The 21,221-nt window shown below is 39.7% G+C and overlaps 1 protein-coding gene across 2 annotated transcripts in view; it reads left to right on the top strand.

The window, feature by feature from the left end:
* kif26ba (kinesin family member 26Ba) overlaps nucleotides 1-21,221 on the top strand; it is an 87,537-nt gene that overhangs the window by 17,923 nt on the left and 48,393 nt on the right. For both annotated transcript variants that reach the window (XM_026286459.1, XM_026286458.1), the window contains exons 3-4: nucleotides 9,898-10,515; nucleotides 19,962-20,131. In XM_026286459.1, coding sequence (XP_026142244.1) covers nucleotides 9,898-10,515; nucleotides 19,962-20,131 — 788 coding nt within the window. The remainder of the gene's footprint in view (nucleotides 1-9,897; nucleotides 10,516-19,961; nucleotides 20,132-21,221) is intronic.

Here is a 21,221-nt window from a genome sequence, read left to right as displayed (position 1 = left end):
GCTGCGTGCGACAGCACAAGACAAAATATAACAAGCACACAGCCGATAACTCGAGCTGTGTGCAACAATGCCACAATAAAACAGAACATGGAGCGCGAGTGCTCGGTCCCCGACACGAAACCGAAACTCAGCAAGACATGAGTGCCGGGATCCGAACACCACGCTCCAACATGAAACAGGACACGCAGACAAGAGCGCACAGCTCGAGCGGTCTCGAAGCCGCGCACTCACATGAAAACAATGACAGGAGGAGAGTATCAGGGCTGTCACAAAACATGAAAACCACTAGACTGAAGTGACAGAACCCTGACACTAGCCCCCCTCAAAAGGGACGCCACCTGGCGTCCCTAACGAAGAACACCCAAAAACAAGACAGGCACGAGACAGCACAGGCATGGCAACACAAACCCGGTACACAACAGAACACAAGACATGGAAATCAAAATACAGACAAAATACGGGAGGGAGGGGAGGGAGGGAGGGGAGGGAGGGAGGGAAGGGAGCCCAGTCAAGCAATATGAAAACCCAAGCAGTTATTAAAGGGACCAGGGAGGGGCGGGAGGGCTGAGCCAAGGAGGCTCAGGCAGTCCAGGAGTCCCAGCAGTGGACCAGGGTGGAGCCGGAAAGATGAGCCAGTGAGGATCTGGCCTAACAGAAACCCCGACAGACCACCAGGGAGGAGCCGGAGGGACGAACCAGCGAGGATCCTGCCAAACAGGAACCCCGGCAGACCACCAGGGCGGAGCCGGAGGGACGAACCAGCGAGGATCCGGCCAAACAGGAACCCCGGCAGACCACCAGGGCGGAGCCAGAGGAACGAACCAGCGAGGATCCGGCCAAACAGGAACCCCGGCAGACCACCAGGGCGGAGCCGGAGGAACGAACCAGCGAGGATCCGGCCAAACAGGAACCCCGGCAGACCACCAGGGTGGAACCAGACGGAGAGACCAGGAGGCCTCCAGCCAAACAGGGGCCCCGACGGATAGGGAGGGCAAAGCCGGCAAGGCACTCCTCAGGGGTAGAGCTGGCATCAGGGCAGGGAGCTTAGACAGAGCCGGCATCAGGGTAAGGAGCTTAGACAGAGCCGGCATCAGGGCAGGGAGACTGGGCGGCGCCGGCAGGGCAGGGAGACTGGGCGGCGCCGGCAGGGCAGGGAGACTGGGCAGCGCCGGCAGGGCAGGGAGACTGGGCGGCGCCGGCAGGGCAGGGAGACTGGGCGGCGCCGGCAGGGCAAGGAGCTTGGGCATGACTGGGATGGCCTCCAGGCCAGCAGTGGGCTCCTGAATGGCCTCCAGGCCATGTGGGATGGAGGAAGCCTTTCTTCTCCTCCTCCTCCGTCTCTGAGAGGGGGGCGCTGCAGCCTCATCAGGCTCCTCTGGGGGCGCTGCAGCCTCATCAGGCTCCTCTGGCAGTGGCGGGGTAGAGCCATTCCTCTTCTTACCCCTCTTCCGTCTACGAGAGGGAGGTGCTGCAGTCTCTTCGGCCACCTCTAGGGGTTCTGCAGTGTCGCAAGTCACCTCAGGGGGTGCTGCAGCTCCTTCATCCACCACAGGTGGATCTGCAGCTTTGACGGGGACCACAGGCAGCACTGCAGCCTCCTTAGCTGGGGAACGTGCCACAAACTCCACAAATTCCCCAAACGACAGGTGGTCCAGCCCCCTCATTCTCCACCAGCTGAGAGGCTCATCAAGAGCGTAATTGAAGAGGTCCTTGAGGGCCGCATCATTGACCTCCAATCCCTCTGCAGTCCCACTGAACTCCAGGGCAAAATCCCTCACACCAGTACCCTGTTGATGAAGAGAGGTCAAAGTCTTAAACTGGAGCATGCGCTGATAGTGGGGGCTGGAGAGAGTGGAGGCTGGTGGACAGTGCAAACCCTTCTTCCGCTGAGTCCTCATACTGCTCGTTCGTACTGTCAGGGTTTGGGTAGAGGGATGAGGCGAGGACTCAAGGATGCAGAGAGAAGGGCTCTTTAATAGCAATAAAAATAAAACAAACAAACAAAAACTACCCCGTGGGGGAGAACAGACAAACCTGACTGGCAAGGCAAGGCAAGGCAGGGCAAGGCAAGGCAGGGCAAGGCAAGGCAAGGCAGGGCAAGGCAAGGCAAGGCAGGGCAAGGCAAGGCAGGGCAAGGCAAGGCAAGGCAAGGCATACACCGACAAATATTAGACGACGAACGAGCAACCAGACTGCAAACACAAGGACAATAAATAGGGAGCTAATAAGGAGGGTAACGAAGGAACACCTGTGGGGAGAATTACATCAATAATCAGGTAACAAGATGGGTGGGGTCAAGACAATTGACGAGAGCACATGGCACGTAGGGACTAAGACAAAAGCCATGTGCTCACACAAAACAAAAAACACAAGCACATGGCCAGCAAACCAATCGCAAACCATGTGCTTGAATTGGACACAAACACGCAGCTAATGAGCAAGCTCATACGCCGCGTGTTCACACAAGACAGCACGCAGCCAGTAAAAACTAAGCTGCGTGCGACAGCACAAGACAAAATATAACAAGCACACAGCCGATAACTCGAGCTGTGTGCAACAATGCCACAATAAAACAGAACATGGAGCGCGAGTGCTCGTTCCCCGACACGAAACCGAAACTCAGCAAGACATGAGTGCCGGGATCCGAACACCACGCTCCAACATGAAACAGGACACGCAGACAAGAGCGCACAGCTCGAGCGGTCTCGAAGCCGCGCACTCACATGAAAACAATGACAGGAGGAGAGTATCAGGGCTGTCACAAAACATGAAAACCACTAGACTGAAGTGACAGAACCCTGACAACCAAAGTGGAAATATGATGTTATTTACTGCCTTATGCCTCAGTAAATTTAGTTATCATTTTCAGCTGGACTGTAAATAATAAACTAATCAATAGATTCAGCATTTTACAATGATTTCTGGAGGATCATGTGACACTGAAGGTAGGTGATGTTAAAAGTGATCACCAGAATGTGAGTCATATGTCTGATGGAACTGTCTATCAGCTATAAGATGCTGTCAATGTATTCGCTTAAAGTTGGAACAGACGTGGAATTGTGTGTGGGCTGTGGGCTCAGTGCAGCATTTCATTTATAATAAGTTTGTAACAAATACGTTCCATAAAAAATATGGCACAAAACCCAACTCTTAATGAAACCAGTCCAGCTTTTGAAAACACTGGACATTTAAGAAAGTGGAAGCTACAGATTTTCCCCTTGCTTTTGTGTTGAATCCTTGGCTTGCATCCCTTTCTAGCTAATTTGTTTAAAAATAGGCTGCTCAATTTCAATCGAGAACCATGTTGATTTTATGACTCTCTTGGCTGAATCAAAATTAAGGCAAAACAGATGTGTTTTATTATAACTTGGATAGGTATTGGTGTCATTTAATGCTGTCAACCTAATTTAGATCTTCAGTATTTTTTTTCCAGAAGAAAATGAATAATAATTTAATATATAGTTATTATAGTGTAATGACTTTGAGTTGGACTTCTAATTGGTGTTGAGTGTGTTTTCGGTCAGGATGTTCCATGTTAAAATGGATCAGGTTTGTTTGGATTGGGTTTTCATGCTGTGTGCGCTTTCAAACTTCACTTGTCCATTCAGTTGAGTTTAAATTCAACTTTGACAGTTATTGACAGCACGTCTACCTTTCTGCCTACACTGAACCTGCTGTCTGAAACTCAGATGCATGTGTATGGGACTGTAAGCGTACTGTGTGCCCTTATCAATAGCCGTCTGTCTATCTGGTTGGCAGCAGTTTGGGCCCAAAGGAACGAGTGGGTTCTGTGGGGGCAGATAGAGAGGTGGTCCCTGAAGAGACCTCTGGGTTTGTTGATGTAGGATAATTGTCAAGGCAAAGAGGTTGGTTAAGGATGTCAAACTAAACAGCGTCTTTGTGAGGTTTATGGATATGTTGTGTACACTCAGAGGAAGGTGGAAATAAAATGAATGGCCGGTGAAACCTCAATATGAATGAAGCCACTCACCAAGCGAACACCACATTAGCCAAAAGCAACATCAGGTAATATGTTGGTACTGCAAAAACTGACTCTGTCCTTACATGGCTTTCCAGGTTTTTACATGTTTATAGTTTACAGGATCTTGATGAAGGAAATACATCTGCAGAGACCAACATTTTTAAGGGCTTTTATATGATTAAAACCTATAAACAAGCAATGAGAGCAAGTCTTTGCTTTAGTTTCTTGTAACATACATTGAGTTTCTTCTGCAAATACACTCACCTGAGGAGAGTTGGCTCTATTTTTATACAGTATTATAGTATTAATATTTTGAATTAGTATATATATATATATATATATATATATATATACACACACACACACATTGTATTTAGATGTTTAGATGTATTTAGATAAAAAAGTGTTAGCATGTTAAGTGAACTGAAATAAAATAAGCTTGTTTTTCATCTACCATTATTATAATTTTTTTTTCAACTTTGATTTAAAATGGTTAAACATTTAGTTAATTATAACACTGGTATGCACCACATGATCCATTTAATTTAGTATCTGGAAATGTTCAAAATCTCTTTAGTCAAAGGATCACATCTAACATTCCTCGAAGGCAAACATAATGAGGGTTAAACAGGCCACTAACTTTGAATTGAATCTTCCTCTTTCATTAAAGGCTTACTTCATCCAAAAATGAAAATTCTGTCATCATTTTCTCACCCCTATTTGGTGGCAAACCTGTGTGACTTTCTCTCATCTGTAAAATGCACAAAAGATTTTTGGGAGAATTGGAGATCAGTTTTAAAATACCAGCACAACTGTGAAAGAGGCTTTTGTCTGACTGATATGCTCAGATAGCGGGTATAGAAGCAGCATACCATTAGTCAGATGATGTCATGTCATTTTGATTGAAAATCAGTAAGCGAACCAGACCATGTTCCACAACAATGATTTGCAGCACTGATATGTCTCCTGAATCCATTAGAAGATCTACAGCATTTTGAACATTGTCAGAGATGTGTGAAGTCCAAAATGTTCTTCTGTTTGTTAGCCAATGTATAAGATCATTCTGTACCCCTATTTTTGATTGCAACACAATATCAGATATTGAGCTCTTTCTGGTTCACGTTTAATGACTTCCATACACTCTTAAAAATGAAGGTTCTTCACTGGCATGCATGGAATCCATGAAACCTTTCCATGGTGCAAAATATTTTTTAAATTGTTTGTGTAAATGTTCTTTACAGTCACACACAAAAAATGATGGTTCTTTTAAGAACTGTTCTCTGAAATGTTCTTTGGGATACCCCAATTTTTTTTCTTTTTCTATGGCATTACTGTGAACCCCTCCCCCACCACCCCTTTTGGAGTATTTATTTTCTGGAGTGTAGACACAAAGACGCAGTTTAGAAAGCAAGACAGTCTATCTTCTGTTCCCTCTATGTAGCTCATGACTTTTGCCCCTTGTTCTCCATGTTTGTCCCATAGGGACGGCCCATATAGACGATGGTTAATTGATTCAGTCAGGGCTTCTGCTAGCAGTATTAATGACTTCAATGTTTTCATAACCAGCCTGATAATGGCTGCCGCTCTCTCTGGTTCCTGCTAATGAAATAAGGAATTGACTAGTGAACAGGAAACCTGAGGCTCTGGATGCAGGCCTAACTTTTGCTCATTTGCTTTGTCCTCTAAAGTGGGTGAATGTGGTTTGAGACTGGCAGTGAGTAAAAGCTTCCAATTAGGACCTAATAACCATCCAGACTCTTTCAAAACTAAATCGACACTAAGGAATATGAGCCGTTTCTTCAAACTTGGATCCAGTTCCCATCGTGATGAATGGTGACTGGCCAATCAACACTTCTCCGAAGCCCTCATCTGAAGCGTCTTTAAAGCAGAGCGCTGGACCAGAGGGCTTCAGTCCATCTGGCAGTCTTAAGAGGCTTCTTTCCCCCTCTCTCAGATGCACTCTGTCTGTTTTTGGTTAGAGAATGACTGGCTGCATCCATTAGAGCGCTTTAGCTTTAGTTCTGTTTGTCCTCCTAATGTAATCTCAGTCTCAGTCACCCTAAAAGGATGTGATTAATCGTGATTAAAAATTTGAATCTATTGACAGCCTTAGTTTATTTTTAATAAATGTATGTAGTAGGTAATAATGTAAATACTGCAAAATGTTGTAGACGTTGCACGGATGTGTCTTGAATGAGTGCATAGCTCTCTTCCATGTTCACTAACTAAAATCTGGTTTCTTTGGAAACCCTCATGGCGGTTACTAAGTGCTCACCTCTTCCGCAACTATGTTTTAATATGATAACAACCTCAATGGCCCCAGTAAAATATATTTTGTTTCTTCATGCAAAGCTGTAATGCAAAATATTTTATTCGTGCAAATGGTAAAAATGCAGAAAGACATTTCCACAAGTGTGCATGCTTTGTATCACTATATTTGTCACTTGAACTGCTTCATAAATATTTATTCAGAATAAATATATAGTATATTCCACTTGTATGTATACAGAAGCCCTCCATTATTCATATCAAATGTATAAACCACTCAGTGCAACTGGATTTCATGACTTTCTTTGACATTAAACACCTCTGTTTACTGATTATCGCATTTTGGTTGGAATGTGACAATCAGATTCTCGTATTAATAAGTGAAATGCCTGCAAGCAGCAGTTTCCATTTAGATAAGCACAAGTATTGCTTAATTCTTCGCTGTAAGGCATTGGTTTTCAGCAATCAAAATGTATCGTAAATGTGAGACAAGCAGCTTTTCGAACATCAGTCAAAGTTGTTTTTCCTTCAAAGAGGATTTGAGGTCACTTTTTTACAGTTAAACTGAGTTAAAGTCTGCTATTTTTGGTTATTTTTGGTTAAGTCTTAAAGTGGCACGGCTTAGGATTTGGTATTTGGGTCTCCACCCTGAAAGAAGAAATATCTACAGTGGCTTTGCATGAATTACAGAAATGCAGGTTCTGCTGCCACAGTTGAAAAAGCTGAAGTTCCAGTGCAACCTTGTTTTTTTTTTTTTATATAACAAAGCTTGACTTAACTTCAAAGATAACTAGCTATGATAAACATTTTGTGTCTATACCAACAGAACTTCAAGTGAATGAGTGATTATTTCCTGTTGGCAAAGGAAGCAGAGGTCAGTGTGTCAGTGGGGTCCACAGACATATTCCACATCACTTCTGTCTGCCTTATACAAATATTTACAACACTATTTCTGTTCATACTAATATATCATGTACAGCTCCTATAGACATCCTAAGTGAACATAATTTTTTTTTAAATTACACTAAAAAATGCAGTAAAAACAACAGTTTTATAAAATGATAATTACAAATTAAGTTTTTGAATGTATTTTAAAATGTAATCTCGTCCTGTGATGTAAAGCTGCATTTTCAGCATTATTAATCCAGTCTTCTGTATCATATGATTCTTCAGAATTCATTCTAAAATGCTGATTTGCTGCTCAAGAAACATTTCTTATTATTATCAATGTTATTTTTATTTTATTTTTTTGGTGGAAATTAAAATATATATTATAGCATATCAGTTTTCTTGCTGGGAAAATAGAATAAAATAAATCTTACAAAAAGTGACACCAATCTTTTGAAAGGTAGTGAATATATTTGGCTGTTAGTTTAAAAGCCGATTTTGAAAAGCTGACATTGAAGAAGACAGATACAGTGTTGCCACTGAGTTTCACAGACCCTCAGTCAAACTGTGGTTACATCCACTAGACTGAATTCATAAAATATATACATAAAATGTGATAGGCATTCATTTGCATACATTTCCAGAACAGAAATCTGTTGACTTGATAAAGCCAGATTCAAAATTCTTGTAATTTTATTGATATATTAAAGGTTTTTTACAGTGGAGGTTTTGCATATCTCTTTTTATCACTGAATACATTTATAAATACTGTCAACAGCCAGAACAAATGACAGTTGTCACCATGTTTTAGGAATACAATGTTGCTTAAAAACAGGCAAATGATATATGAAACCATCTGTAAAAACCTTTATAGTTAATATATAGTTAAAAATATAACTTGAAAGTTAAGTGCTACTGAAGTGGAGATTTATGGCTCAATGTATGAAAAAAACTGAATGGCTGTATCAGTTAGATGCTTGTAGTGTCTTGCCTTAAGTTGAACTACTCAAAACTATTGTCATAGAATCATGGACCACTTTTCCACAGTACTAGTCATTGCAATTTTTAGAATGCATTCAAAATGAGGAAGACAAGCTTTCTGGGTAAAGTTTGCACCTTATGTGCGGTTGCATTTTCTTTTTATGGACACATACCAGACCTGCATGACAGAACCACCAGCATGGTCAGAGATAAATGTCTTAGGTCTGTACCTTATGGTTCAGTGCTACCTGTTGGCTTTAGTTAGCTCTAAAATAGCGGCATTTACTGCAGAGGTCACCGCGTGCAATGTATGGGGCAGAGGGGACGCTGGCTGAGGATGGAAGGGATACACAAAGCAGCTTGTGTAAGATGAGAGTCGGCCTCTAGATTTACACTGACAGCAGGAATGTGTGGTTTTAATCAGAACAGACCTTCAGTCTCTCTCCTTTACTGACTGTGCTCGTGTGCGGGGCTTTGATTAGCTGGACTGCTGCCCTGTGCCCAGCCAAGAGGGTCCTGCCAGACCTGACGGGAGGTACAAGGTGCGGTAAGGACACTGTAAGCCCAGAGCAGATGGATTGCAGTGTGTTTCCGCCCCACTGCAGCCCCGCCAACTCCGAGTCTATGATGTGTCAGAGACCCATGATGCAGTATCCGACATATTCAGTTCAACTGCTGTGTTGAAAATTGGTAAAGTTATGTGAAGTCAGCCAAGGAAGCAACAAATTAAATCCAAATTGACTGTATTTTACCACAACCATTAGCCAGTGCAAGGAGATAAAGAGAGGTGTAACATGGGCTCTTTTGGGCTCATTGAAGATCAGTCATGCCGCTGCATTCTAAATCATTTGTAGAGGTTTGATTATGCTTGATGGAAGTCCAGTCAGAAGAGCATAGTTTAGCGCTAACACCTTTCCATGACTACTGCAGTTAGAGAACGATGCTCCACTATAGTGTCTAACAAGCACTGTCTAGATGCTAAAAAGGTCAAGTATCTGTCACGGCATTGGGGATGCTAATTAGATTCCATCTAATCATTATGATGAGCTACATAAAATGAAATTCCAACTGTGAATTGTGATAAACTTGGGCCATAAGAAAGAATTTTTTTTTTTTAGATTGTGAGTCACTTAATTCTTCCTTGTGGTGAAACTATTTTGTGTAATGTAGCTTTTAAGTCAATGTCTTAATCAAAAACAATACACAGATGGGATGCAACAGAATGAAAGATTAATTATATTTATTTCTGAGTGTCCACTAAGTCATTGCAAGTTGTGTTTCTTCCCTAGGAAAGGATGACGTCATTCCCCGTATCTCAATTAATCTAATTAAAATCATTCCTGCATCTTCACACTGCCCTGTGAGCATGTGCCAAAACATAATTATGATCTTCATTTCATGGAATGCTTAAGCAAATGGTGTGATGATGCACCAAAGCCAGATAATTGGCAGCTTTATGCAAATGAAGGCCTGGAAGATAGAAAAAATAAAGAGCAGACCAAATCCAGAGTGACAAAGCGTTAGAACAAAGGCGTTATTTGCATTATAACTGTTTTCTGCATAAAGTTACTATACAAAAATTATGTGCACATCGTTAATGCTTGGTGAATATAACATCATCCTTAGATTTCAATTAGTCATTAATTGGTACAATAATGGTTCAATAAAGATTCTTTGAGGAACCAAAAATGGTTCTTCATGGCACTGCTATGGCAATTTTTAAGAGTACATGTGACACAATCATCTATTATCCCTTTTTGTTCCATCTATCTCCATAGGATCCCTCCTTCTCCCTGCTGCTCCATGATAAACTGCAGGTGCCCAACAGCACACGTAAAGCATGGAACGAGCGTGACGGTCGCTGTGATGTGTGTGCCACCCACCTGAGTCAGTTGAAGCAGGAAGCTGTCCACATGGTGCTGAGTCTGGAGCAGTGTGATGTATCTCCTGGCTCTCCTCCATCCTTGGCCTCCCTGGTGGGATCCCGCAGCATCCCCCAGGGTCCCACGCCACCTCGAGACTGGGCGTTCCTCCCTACAGGCAATCATTCCCCAGCTTCCTCCACCTCTGCTACCGTTTCTGCCACCACATCCAGTTCTACCCCAACAACCACCAATGCGAGCAACGGCGGCAGCTCTCACCACCCAGCCTACCCCAAACATGGATCCAAACCCAACACTCTTGGGGTGAGCAATGGTGTGGAGAAGAAGAACAACTCGCCTGGCCACACAGGAAAGTCCACAGGACCCCAACAGCCTCATCTACCCAGTAGCCCCAGCAACTCTAATGGAACTGTGTTGAGTTCTGTCGCACTCCAAGCTCACCAGTACATGGACGGCACCTGGACATCTGGACACGTGTCAAGAGCCAATGGCGTCACACTCTATCCATATCAGGTAGGCATATGTGAAGCCTTATCCATCTATCTAGCAATCTATCTGCTGTGTATTTTCATGCTTTTTAGAGTATTGCATCTCTATCTATCTATCTATCTATCTATCTATCTATCTATCTATCTATCTATCTATCTGAGGTTCAGCTAGGATGCTGCCTAAAATTAGACAGCTATCAAGACAGCTCATTTTTTTTTTATTCATGGTTGGAGGGTTGGGATGCCCCTTTTGGGAGAAGTGATGCCTGATATACTGAGGTGTTGTTTGCCTATTGTGGTTAATGTTGTAATCTGATGATGCAGTCCTTTGGGAGAGCCTCTGGGCCTAATGTGCATTGGTAATGTATCGGGCAGAAGGAATTACATTTTATATAGACTGCATGGGGTTGAGCGAACCCTTTCGAGAAAATCTATTTGATTCATTTGTTCGGACAAAGCCCTAGTTCTTTTGGTTAACTGGAAACCTTGGAAGGCTAGTTCATTTAGTTTCTCCCCTCTCTGTAATAAGATGGCATCTAGATTATATCATTGGAGAGCAAACAATAATTCCTGGCAGGCAGGTGAGTGACAGTCAGTCACTTGAGACCTAATTCCTAGTTATTTCACTCTGAGATCCAAGGTTAGTGCATTTCTACCCGCAAGAGTCAACATGTCATATTTGAACGAGCATTTGAATAAGGTCCAAATGAGAGATTTTGTTTTAAGAGGGATAATTCAGTCTTGGCGTATGTTGTCAGTCTTCAGTCTTAATAGGAAAAGAACTTGACGTAAAGTGAACTGAGGCACTCAGGAGTCTTTTTAGTAAAGTCTAAGTGAATTAAGTCACAGCAGGTTGATTAGATCTCATCAGAGAGATGTCTTCTCTGGAGTCGCAGTGGCTTATCAGGGAGCGTCAGCTGCTTTAGACTCTATTAAGTACAAGGGAATGTTGAATAGCATAGAATCAGCTGCTCTGTGGAGATTTGAAACTTAAAAAAACAAATTGTTGTTGTCAGGATGATCAATGTTTCCTGAGCTGCGTTCCAATTTACAGGGTCCCTATGTATTGTTCACTAATCCCATCTACTTAGTTTGGGTATATTTGTTTAAGTTCATTTCACTTGTCAAAATTGTTCTCTATGTCTATGGGTTTTGCATATGATTAATATATTTGTTTAAATATAACATATTGTAGCGCATAAACAGTATTAAATAGAATATAAAAAATGCATATACCATATAATTGGTTAATCAAAATAGTGCATATAGAAATAACACATTCTTAATGTGGTATTTTAAGTTCATTAGTTCCTTCCAATACCTTTTAGTACAGACTAACGTACATACTTTTAAAGCATTATATAAATACAACATTTGGATGAATCTGCATATTGAATCCTGTTGCAATGATCTTGCAATGTATTATAAATTAACCAAAGAAGCATGCAATTTTTTTCCCCTCTGAAAGCAGTAACCTTTTTTTAGAGGCCGCAACTGCATTTGAATCATGAGCATAGCTATGGGCCGTTTACTATTTTTTTTGTGTGTGTGTGTTTTTTTCAGGCACAATCATGGGGCACAAGAGGAATATGCACTTAAATGTTTCCCCTGTGAGCATGCAGTAGAGTCTCAAAACCATTTAGAATCCAATGTGAACACAGGCTGTTTATAGGTAGACATAAACAGGAATCTCTTAAGGAATGTTCAGGTGGCTGTGTTTGAAAATCGATGCTTTGATCTGGTTTCATTTAAGTGGCTGAGTGGGTAAATGTTCCTTGATTCAATTTAAAAATTAAGTCTTTAAAATCCCATGTAGATTTAGAGGAATGTTTTGCAAATGTGTCCTTTCACTGAACTTGGGTCTTGAAACAAAGACACTTTTGTATGAGAATGATCTAACTAACTAATTACAGTTGCAGGTCATGAGTTTGACCTGTGTATGATCTTGCAAGAGGTGTGGGATTCATCTGACAACGACAAGAATTGTAGGGTTTGTAAGTAGTGTATATACAGTAGACGTTTGTAAATATGTTTTAGTATTGAAATGAAACCCATTGCATTATGGGATTTATTTTGAGAAACAGATACTGTATCTGTCATGCATATTTAATGTGGAGTTTGTTGTTGTATGGCTCTGCTTCAGGCAGTTGTGCATGCTTTTTAAGTCTGTTTCTCAATGAGACTTTCCACTCATTTACATCTGCAGAATTAGCTTCAAACATTTGCTTCTGCTCAGAATGCACAGATTCAAGGTGAAGCTTTGCAGTAACTGCTGATTTGAATTAGGGAAACCATAAAGGAATGAAAATAATAACGTGATGTCACAATCATACCATAGGACATTTCCAGTGATTACATTTATACCAAGAACATAGTACTAAGCATATTTTGAACAGATGTTATTTGGTACAGAAACATGAACACCAATTTGTTGTCATACATAGCCCTCAACTCACTTCATATAGGAATTCTTCATATAGAAGACCAATCTGGACCAAGTGTGGCTTTACCTTTTTTTCTTGTTAACCTAGAGGGGATATTTTGGAAGCTCTGGTGGTGGTTTAAACAAACAATAGTCTTTTATATTGAATCCACAGACTGGGGGATTGTGTTAGTTAGTGCATGTGTTTTTGAGAGAGAAGGAGAAATCCAGAACAGGTTGATTTTAATCTATCAGAAAAAAACTTCTCTGAAATGTTGACATCTTGAGTGAATCAGGAGTAAATTATTTATTTCGAAGCTTTTGAAAGTGTTAAAGCAATAAGACATTACATAATATAAAAAATGTGGTCTCAGGTTTGTTTGCATTTGACAACGTCCTTGAATGTCCTTGACTCGTTGAGTCAGAATCTATCCATTTTATAATAACACATATTTAAGTGCTTTGAAAGAAAGTTCACTGTAATTGAACACAGGCACATCTAAGAATTTAAAGGAATACTTTAAGCAAAGAGAGAGAGAGAGACAGAGACAGAGAGAGAGAGAGAGAGAGAATCTGTCATTATTTACTAACTGGGTTTGACATTATGATATTTAGCTTAGAGATGCTCGAGAACAATGGATGTTTGATGTTATTGACGTCAAACTTGCTCCAAAACGCCATATTTGAATTGCAAGCTGCTCTCGAGTTACCTTAGCAGTGAAAAAATGACTTTCTGAATTATGTGATGCTTTTATCATTTTACGATTTTTTTTTAAAGTTCCTTTCAAAATCTTTCTTTTATAATTCATACAAGATCCTTTCAAATTCATTCTTTTATATTTATTTATTACGTAAACATGTATAATACTTTTAGATTATTAATAATAATTGTATAAATATGACACTTTCATATTTTGTATTTTTATCTTTTTATGCTTTATAAACGTACACCTGCATTTTATTTACTTATTTTAGTATTTTTTACTTTTTATATATTTTATTATTAATTATTGACAGAATAAATAATGAGCGAATAATGACGGAGTTTTCATTTGGGGGTGAACATTTCCTTAAAAGGCTAGCATTTTGTCGGAGAATTTGCTCTTGAATGTGTGTTACAGTCAGAGTGTTTGATTTGGTCCCACAAGTTTCTCATGGTCTGAGTTTGGTGGGTCTAATCTTGATTGCATCATTGTTAAACAGCATGGTGGAACAAGGAAGTCATTTAGGCTGTAGATGGGGCACACCCTTCACCTCACTCTAATCTCGTCTTCCTTTAGACACACGTCTCTCAGCTCTCCCTTGTTCTGTCTGTTCTTCTCCTCCTTGAGCTGAGCTCTGTATCTCCCTCTCCATCTCAATGAGTCTTCTGTGGCTCCTCTGCTTTTCACTTCTGTTTACTTTGGCTAAGATGTGTTTTATTTTCTGTATCTACCCCCCGCCCCCACCCCTCGCTCTTTTTCATTGCCCAAAGGGCTGGTTTTGTGGACAGGAAGCCGTTAAGCTTGTGTTGGAGAGTCACTCCGATAGTGACAATTACCCTGGACGCAGGACCTTGTTATAAAAACAGTTTGTGTGCCACACACAGAGCTCTGACATTCCATGTGGACTTGGTCTTATCCCTTATAAAATCTCCTCAAGGAGGACTCTTTTCTAAAACCTACATCCCTTTCCTTGGAGGAGGAATGTGGCTCCCACCCAACAGACACTTCCAGTCTCTGTCCGGGCCTACATCACAAAACCATTTAAAGGCATGACGAGGCAACTGCAGTCTTGAATATGTTTTTATATAAACTGTTGAATCTATGTTTATTATTTTGAGAAAAAGTCCCCTGTTAAACTGGTTCCTTGGCTGGAGTTTATGCTATGGGCAGAGAGCCTCTGTAAGGCATAGGGGGTCTACTTTGCTCTGTCAAGAGCTATTAAATTGATTCATTCAAAGAGTTTCTCTACTTCATAGATCGTACACAAACTGAGTACAAATATTCCCTATTTTACATTCATTAGGTCAAGCTAGCTGGCTACTCGCTACTCATACTCCTTCATGTCACAATCAATGTAAATCTTGCCAAAATAAGAACAGGAGAACTGCACGAGTCACCACTGACAACAAAATGTGTCTTGCCTTAATGGTTGCCGTATGTTTACAACAGCCATTTGGAATTGGATTGAGAATGTCTATTAAATGCCAATTAAATTCCCAAATTTGAATTTGATTTAAATCGAGGTAGCAAACATGATGCAGAATTTTTAAATTAAAATGAATTAAAATGTAGAACTTCAAAGAAATTGTTGAAGAAATTCATATGACAAATTTTACTAGAAAAATGTACATTTTGAACTTGAAAAAACTTTGTTTGAAAAATAAAAAAGTGATAGAATGATGGTTCGACAGACAAATATACAAACAGAAAGATGATGGATGGATGGATGAATAGATGGACAAATATAGAGATACACTGGTGGATAGACATACGATTATAAAGGTAAATGGATGGATCGATTTATGGATGCATGGACAAATAGAAAGATGATGGACGGATGGATAGATGAACAGAAAGAGATGGATGAATGGCAGATAGACATTGATTGTTGGATGGATGATGGATGGACAAATAGAAAGATGGATTGATGAATAGATGGATGAATGGATGGAAGGATGGATGGACAAATAGAGAGATAGACTGATGGATAGACAGATAAATAGATGAATATAAAGGTGGATGGATGGATGAATGGATGGAGGATAGTAAGATGGTGGACAGATGGATAGATGGACAGAAAGACAGATGGATGAATGAAAGATAGATTGATTTTTGGATTGTCAGATGGGCAGATGGATAGATAGACATATAGACAGATAAACTGAGTGATGATTAAAAAATGAATATATAAAGGTCAGAGAATGGATGTATGGATGGACGGGCAGAAAGATGATGGACGGATGGATGGACAAATAGAAAGATGGATTATTGGATGGATGGGCACACTAACTACTGTATTGTACTGTATTTTTTATACTGTACCTCAGAGAAAAATATGTGCCATCCCCTTAAACATATCCCATGTTTTTATATCTCCAGTGTGTTATTCCTATCCGGGACTGTAAGTCCAGTTTTCCATCCCATCTGAATTGAGAAGTGAATGTGATCTGTCACACAGAGATATAGAGAGCACCCAGGGGATGGTGAAGAATAGTTAACATATCCAGGAGAGGAATATCCAGGCAGTGCAGTGTGTTCTGGCTTTAATTATGATGAATGAGGGTGTAGATGTGTGGGTGTGAAGGGGGCCGCTGGGGAATGGGGTGGAAGGAAACCTCCACTCAAGGGCTTCTTTTAGATCTTTCTGTTCCTCTCTTGGGCATTTCTGCTGCATCAGGAAATGTCCATTCTCAGAAATGTTCTCTACCTTCCTCATCCATCACAGCTGCACTTGGCACCGGTCTCATGTAAACCTGGAGCTGGTGCAGTCACAGTGGGCATCCTGCTGTTGAAACACATGAAATGAGACATCCATAAAATTACAAGCGCTGGATATTGATTTCACACACGCACAGGGACGTACTTGGCAATTCGTCATCTGTGATGAAGTTGCTATCATTGTGCTCAGGGCATTGTAATTTGCTTGAATAAATCACTTGAGTGATATTTCTGCAATATGGAGATTCCTCTCTTTAGTATTTGTAATTTTACAACAAACTATGACATTAAATATCACGTTTATCTTCTCAAGTTTCAAGTTCATGAAAGACAGGATCCTAATCTGCATTTAGTTTTCAAAAAAAGACTTGATTAGCATTTAGCATTAGCATTTATTTGCCTGGATATGTACAATCCTTTTGTTTTAATATTTTTATAGTTAACAGTTTTTCTAACATTGATTAAATTAATCCATTTACTTTACATTACTTTACTTTACTTTAATAACACTCTTATTAGGCATGGTTCTTTAACAGTTTTATTCTATTTTATAATTTAACAACATGTTTTTTTAACATGCATTGTTACGTTTATTTTAATTTATTTTTATACATTTTTTATAGTTTAATAACACTTTTATTAGGGATGGTTTTTAAACTGACTTTATTTTAATTTATTTTATTTAAAAAATATGGAATAGCCTAAACATATTATTTTTTTCATATAAAAATACTGTAAGAAAACTGTCTAACATTATGCATTATTTGCATTATTACCTGCATTATTTGTAACTGGAGAACTTGGACAGGAGACTTGCCATGTAGCCGGCTATCTGTCGATCTTTGAATAACCTTTATCTGACTGATACCAGAAATGCTATGATTTTTTATTTAGCTTTACAGAGCCATATGGACCAGCAGCGCAGTATGAAGGTTAAAATTAATGTCAAACGGGGATGGATAGATGGATAGGGGCATTACATTTGGGCAAACAAAGGGCTACTAACAGACAGAGGAGAGAGAGGAGAAGTAAATGAGGGAGGAGAATAGACGGAGAGATGATGGGAGGATGGGCCGAGAGGTGCAATCTGTGCTGTTGGCACTGCTGGTATTTAATGCTCCTTCTTCTCATTCCTGCACAACAGATGGCAAATCAGCCGTCGGTTCCCAGATGATCTGACTGGCTATGAGATAGAATTGCCTCATGGAAAACAAATATTTATTGAAGATTGTGAAGTATTTTTTATAAAGTCCATATTGTACACTTTTATTGCATTCTTTAGTTTTATGGAGATTTTTTTGATAATTAAACAGACTCTTTTGCCACTGTACCTTTAAAGGGATAGTTCACCCAAAAATGAAAATTTGCTGAAATTTACTCACTCTCAGGCCATCCAAGATGTAGATGATGGCTTGAGAGTGACGGCACCCATCCACTGCAGAGGATCCAAATCTGTTCTGGTGAGGAAACAAACTCAACTACATCTTGGAAGGCTTGAGGATGAATACATTTTTAGCACATTTTCATTATTGTGTGAACTGTTTCTTTAAGACTTATAAATGATCTGTCATGATCGACTGTTTCTGAATACTTAATAGGCTTACATATATTAATTTGCTCATAATTCTAGCTTCGAAACACCCATTTTTAGTTTCCATAATTGTTCTGGCTTGGCTTAGGGAGGGAGATTTGCGTGATTAGAATTAGATAATGAATATTATTTCATAAGATCATCGTTTGAGCAAGATTTAGCTTTGTGTACTAGCCTAATCCATTCATTAATAAGGGATAAAAGCTTTTTAATATTTCTCACATTGCCCTCTGTACTGAGCCTTCTAGATCGACACGTTCTTCAGTATGTCGTAGGATAATATTGTTTATGATGATCACTGTTATATAAATATATATTGATTTTTAGTTGGCAAAGGATCAATATAGTGTTCATTATTAGCTGCACATTATCAAGTTTATTAATGGTTTGTGGTTATTCCCGTGACATTTCATTCCATACATTTTACTCCAACAGCTACTGCAGTTGTCAAATGCGAACACACATACTGTAAATCCAGTGCTCGGTCACATGGATGTCTGCCCAGACCAATGCAGCGTTAAGGAACTGTAACGAGTGCAAACGCTGCTAAATATACCTGTCAGTCATGTGCTATCACGGAGTATTTTAAGACGGCTGTGCATTTTGCCACCATACCTGCAGCCAGACTGAAATAACACATGCGAGGCTGTGAAGACACCATGAGCCTTTGGCTGTGAACAGCTCAGTTTAGACTCTCGTTCTCTGAAGTGTGAAAGTCACTGTTGTTGCTGGTTGGCCTGTTTGCAGAAAGTGTCTGTGTTTGATAAAAGGGGCTATGGGGAAAATGTGATTATTTTACACATGAAGCAGATTATATATAACACAAATCATAATTGGTTGTTTCTTTCTTACAGTTTTAACACCTTTTTTTAAGTTTTTTTTTTGTTTAGTTTTATTTCTTTTCATAAAATTCATTTGAGAAATTATCATTTTATTTTAATAATAATTTTTTATAATGATCACATTAATTTTAATTTTTTTGTTTATTTTTATTTGTTACAATACCTTTATTTTTTTACATTCATCTCTATATTAAAATGTATATGATAGTAACTATTATTATTATGCATACAATCTAATAATAATGTAATTTATAATAAACATAGCTCTAGTATTTTTAAGAACAATAGTGTCTTGAAGAGCTTGGCCTTGTGAGGAATAATCAAAGTATTAATTGTGAAAATATGATGTTATTTTATGTATTTATGCATTTAGCAGTGAAATAAGGCTTATAAAAATATTAATAATGATCAAAATGTAATTTCCATCACGCAGTGTAATTAAACAATATATTTGGTGGAAACTACTCTTTTGTGGAAATGTGTTAATAAAATCATATGTAAAATACATAAAAGTCATCTTGTGATGCATGCACAACTGTCGTCTAATGCTGGGCATTTTAGTGACAAATGCACAGATCTGGATTCTCTCACTGTCCATCCAAGCTTATCTGGGTGAGACTTTCCTACATTTGTGAAGCATTCTGGGTAAACACATAGAGGGCTGCTGGTTGACTGTACACCAGAGCTCATCCTCCTCGGGGACCCGTGTGTCCTTATTTGGGGTGAAACGACAGACCCCGGCCCACAGCAACAGCAGTGCCCTCACCATCTATTTACAGCTGGGGCAGGGGAGGGAGTCCGGATTATTTCCAAATCTCCCTGAGTGGGTCTGGCTGAATGCTTGTTTAAGAAAGCCAGCCGTGCCGTGGGTCCTTCACAGCGCAATTATCAGGACTGTTTCTCATGACTCACGTCTAAGCTGAGTTGTTTATCTGAAGGCCTGGCAGATTCTGCGCTAAACTTATTCACCCAGGACACTTTCCAGAAACGCTGCTGTAGTTCAGACACAAATAGAAAGAGTTTTCACCCCTTTCCCCATGCATATCTGTGAAATAAGAGCCATGGGGGACATAAAATACTGAGAACACTACCTGAGCTTTATTGCATTTGTTTATCTGTAAATATAGCCATTTGCTCTCATTTAGTTGGCTGTTTTGCAGATACTTTCTAATACCCATGTTTACTTGCATACAGATTTCTCAGATGGTGTCAGAAGGCAACCGGGAGGGTCTAAACGAAGCCGCGCTCAATCGCTACAATGCTGACCGGCCCAGTCCGTACAACAGCCCTGCTGCCCCACTTCCTGCCACGGTCACCACAGCGCCCTCCAGTGGCACCTCCGCTGCTGCATCCTTCTTTGCCAGGTAAGACTCTGGGCTTGATGTCACATGACCTAGCGGACTGTGGTTTGTTACAATTCTGTGCTACACTCTTAAAAAAAGTGTCTTTTTTGGCATCTAAGGTTCACCTAGTTTTCACATCCATAGAAACTTTCCATGTCACAAAAGATTAGTTATAGTGGAAAAATGTTTTTATGTTCTTCACACTAAGAAGAAGAAGAAAAAAAAGGTTATTTTAAGAATGTTTCACAGAAAGGTTCTTTAGGGAACCAAAAACGATTCTTCGACTGAACATTAGCACTGTCATGTGACCTACAGTGCTATGTTGCTGTTATGGCTTCATCGAATAGTGATGTGACCATTGGATGCATACTCAGCTGAAGGACTGTACGTCATATGGTAATTTTTGGTCTACTGTTTCATGCATACTGCATATTTGGCAACATAAACTCGATTGAAAAATGTGCCTCTACCTACATTTCTTTGGCAAAACTATAAAACACATACATATAAATACAATTCACACTAGTGGCAGTAAAAAAAAAAAAGTATTTTATTCCTTGTCACATAAATTCTGAGAACAGTGGCAGATTTTCATTAATAAAATTATGACCTCAAATGCTTTTAACTTGCAATGATTTGTAAACTAATAGATTTTCACATGTGCATCACATAAGCAGCTCCATATGTGTGGCTTTTTTGACATAGTAAACTTGCTTGATAGCACACCTGGTACAGCACTGCACTTGGGATATGTAACACTCAAGTATGAATCCTATAAATTATGAGTCACGATAAGAGAATTCAAAGATTTGTTGAAGCTAAAATGGCATGGCTTCTACAGCAAATGCTCTTTAGGTCATGTTTGCTGTTGTTAACACTATCTGATAGGTTTAGGTTAGGGTTTAGTTTAGGTGGTAAGTTATTTTCAAACTCAAAACAGTATTCAAATTTTCAAGTATTCAAAATTACAAGACACGTATACATTTTATAATACAATTTCGCAAGATTTATCTGTTTTCAGTAAAACTGAACCTGTTTTTTAGCACTACTTACTGGACATTTCACTTTGAAAAAGTCACACATTTATATATATTTTTCAATATATTAATAT

The sequence above is a fragment of the Carassius auratus genome, chromosome 17 (assembly GCF_003368295.1).
Source record: "Carassius auratus strain Wakin chromosome 17, ASM336829v1, whole genome shotgun sequence".
Taxonomy (NCBI): domain Eukaryota; kingdom Metazoa; phylum Chordata; class Actinopteri; order Cypriniformes; family Cyprinidae; genus Carassius; species Carassius auratus.
This window is presented reverse-complemented; position numbering and strand designations above follow the sequence as displayed.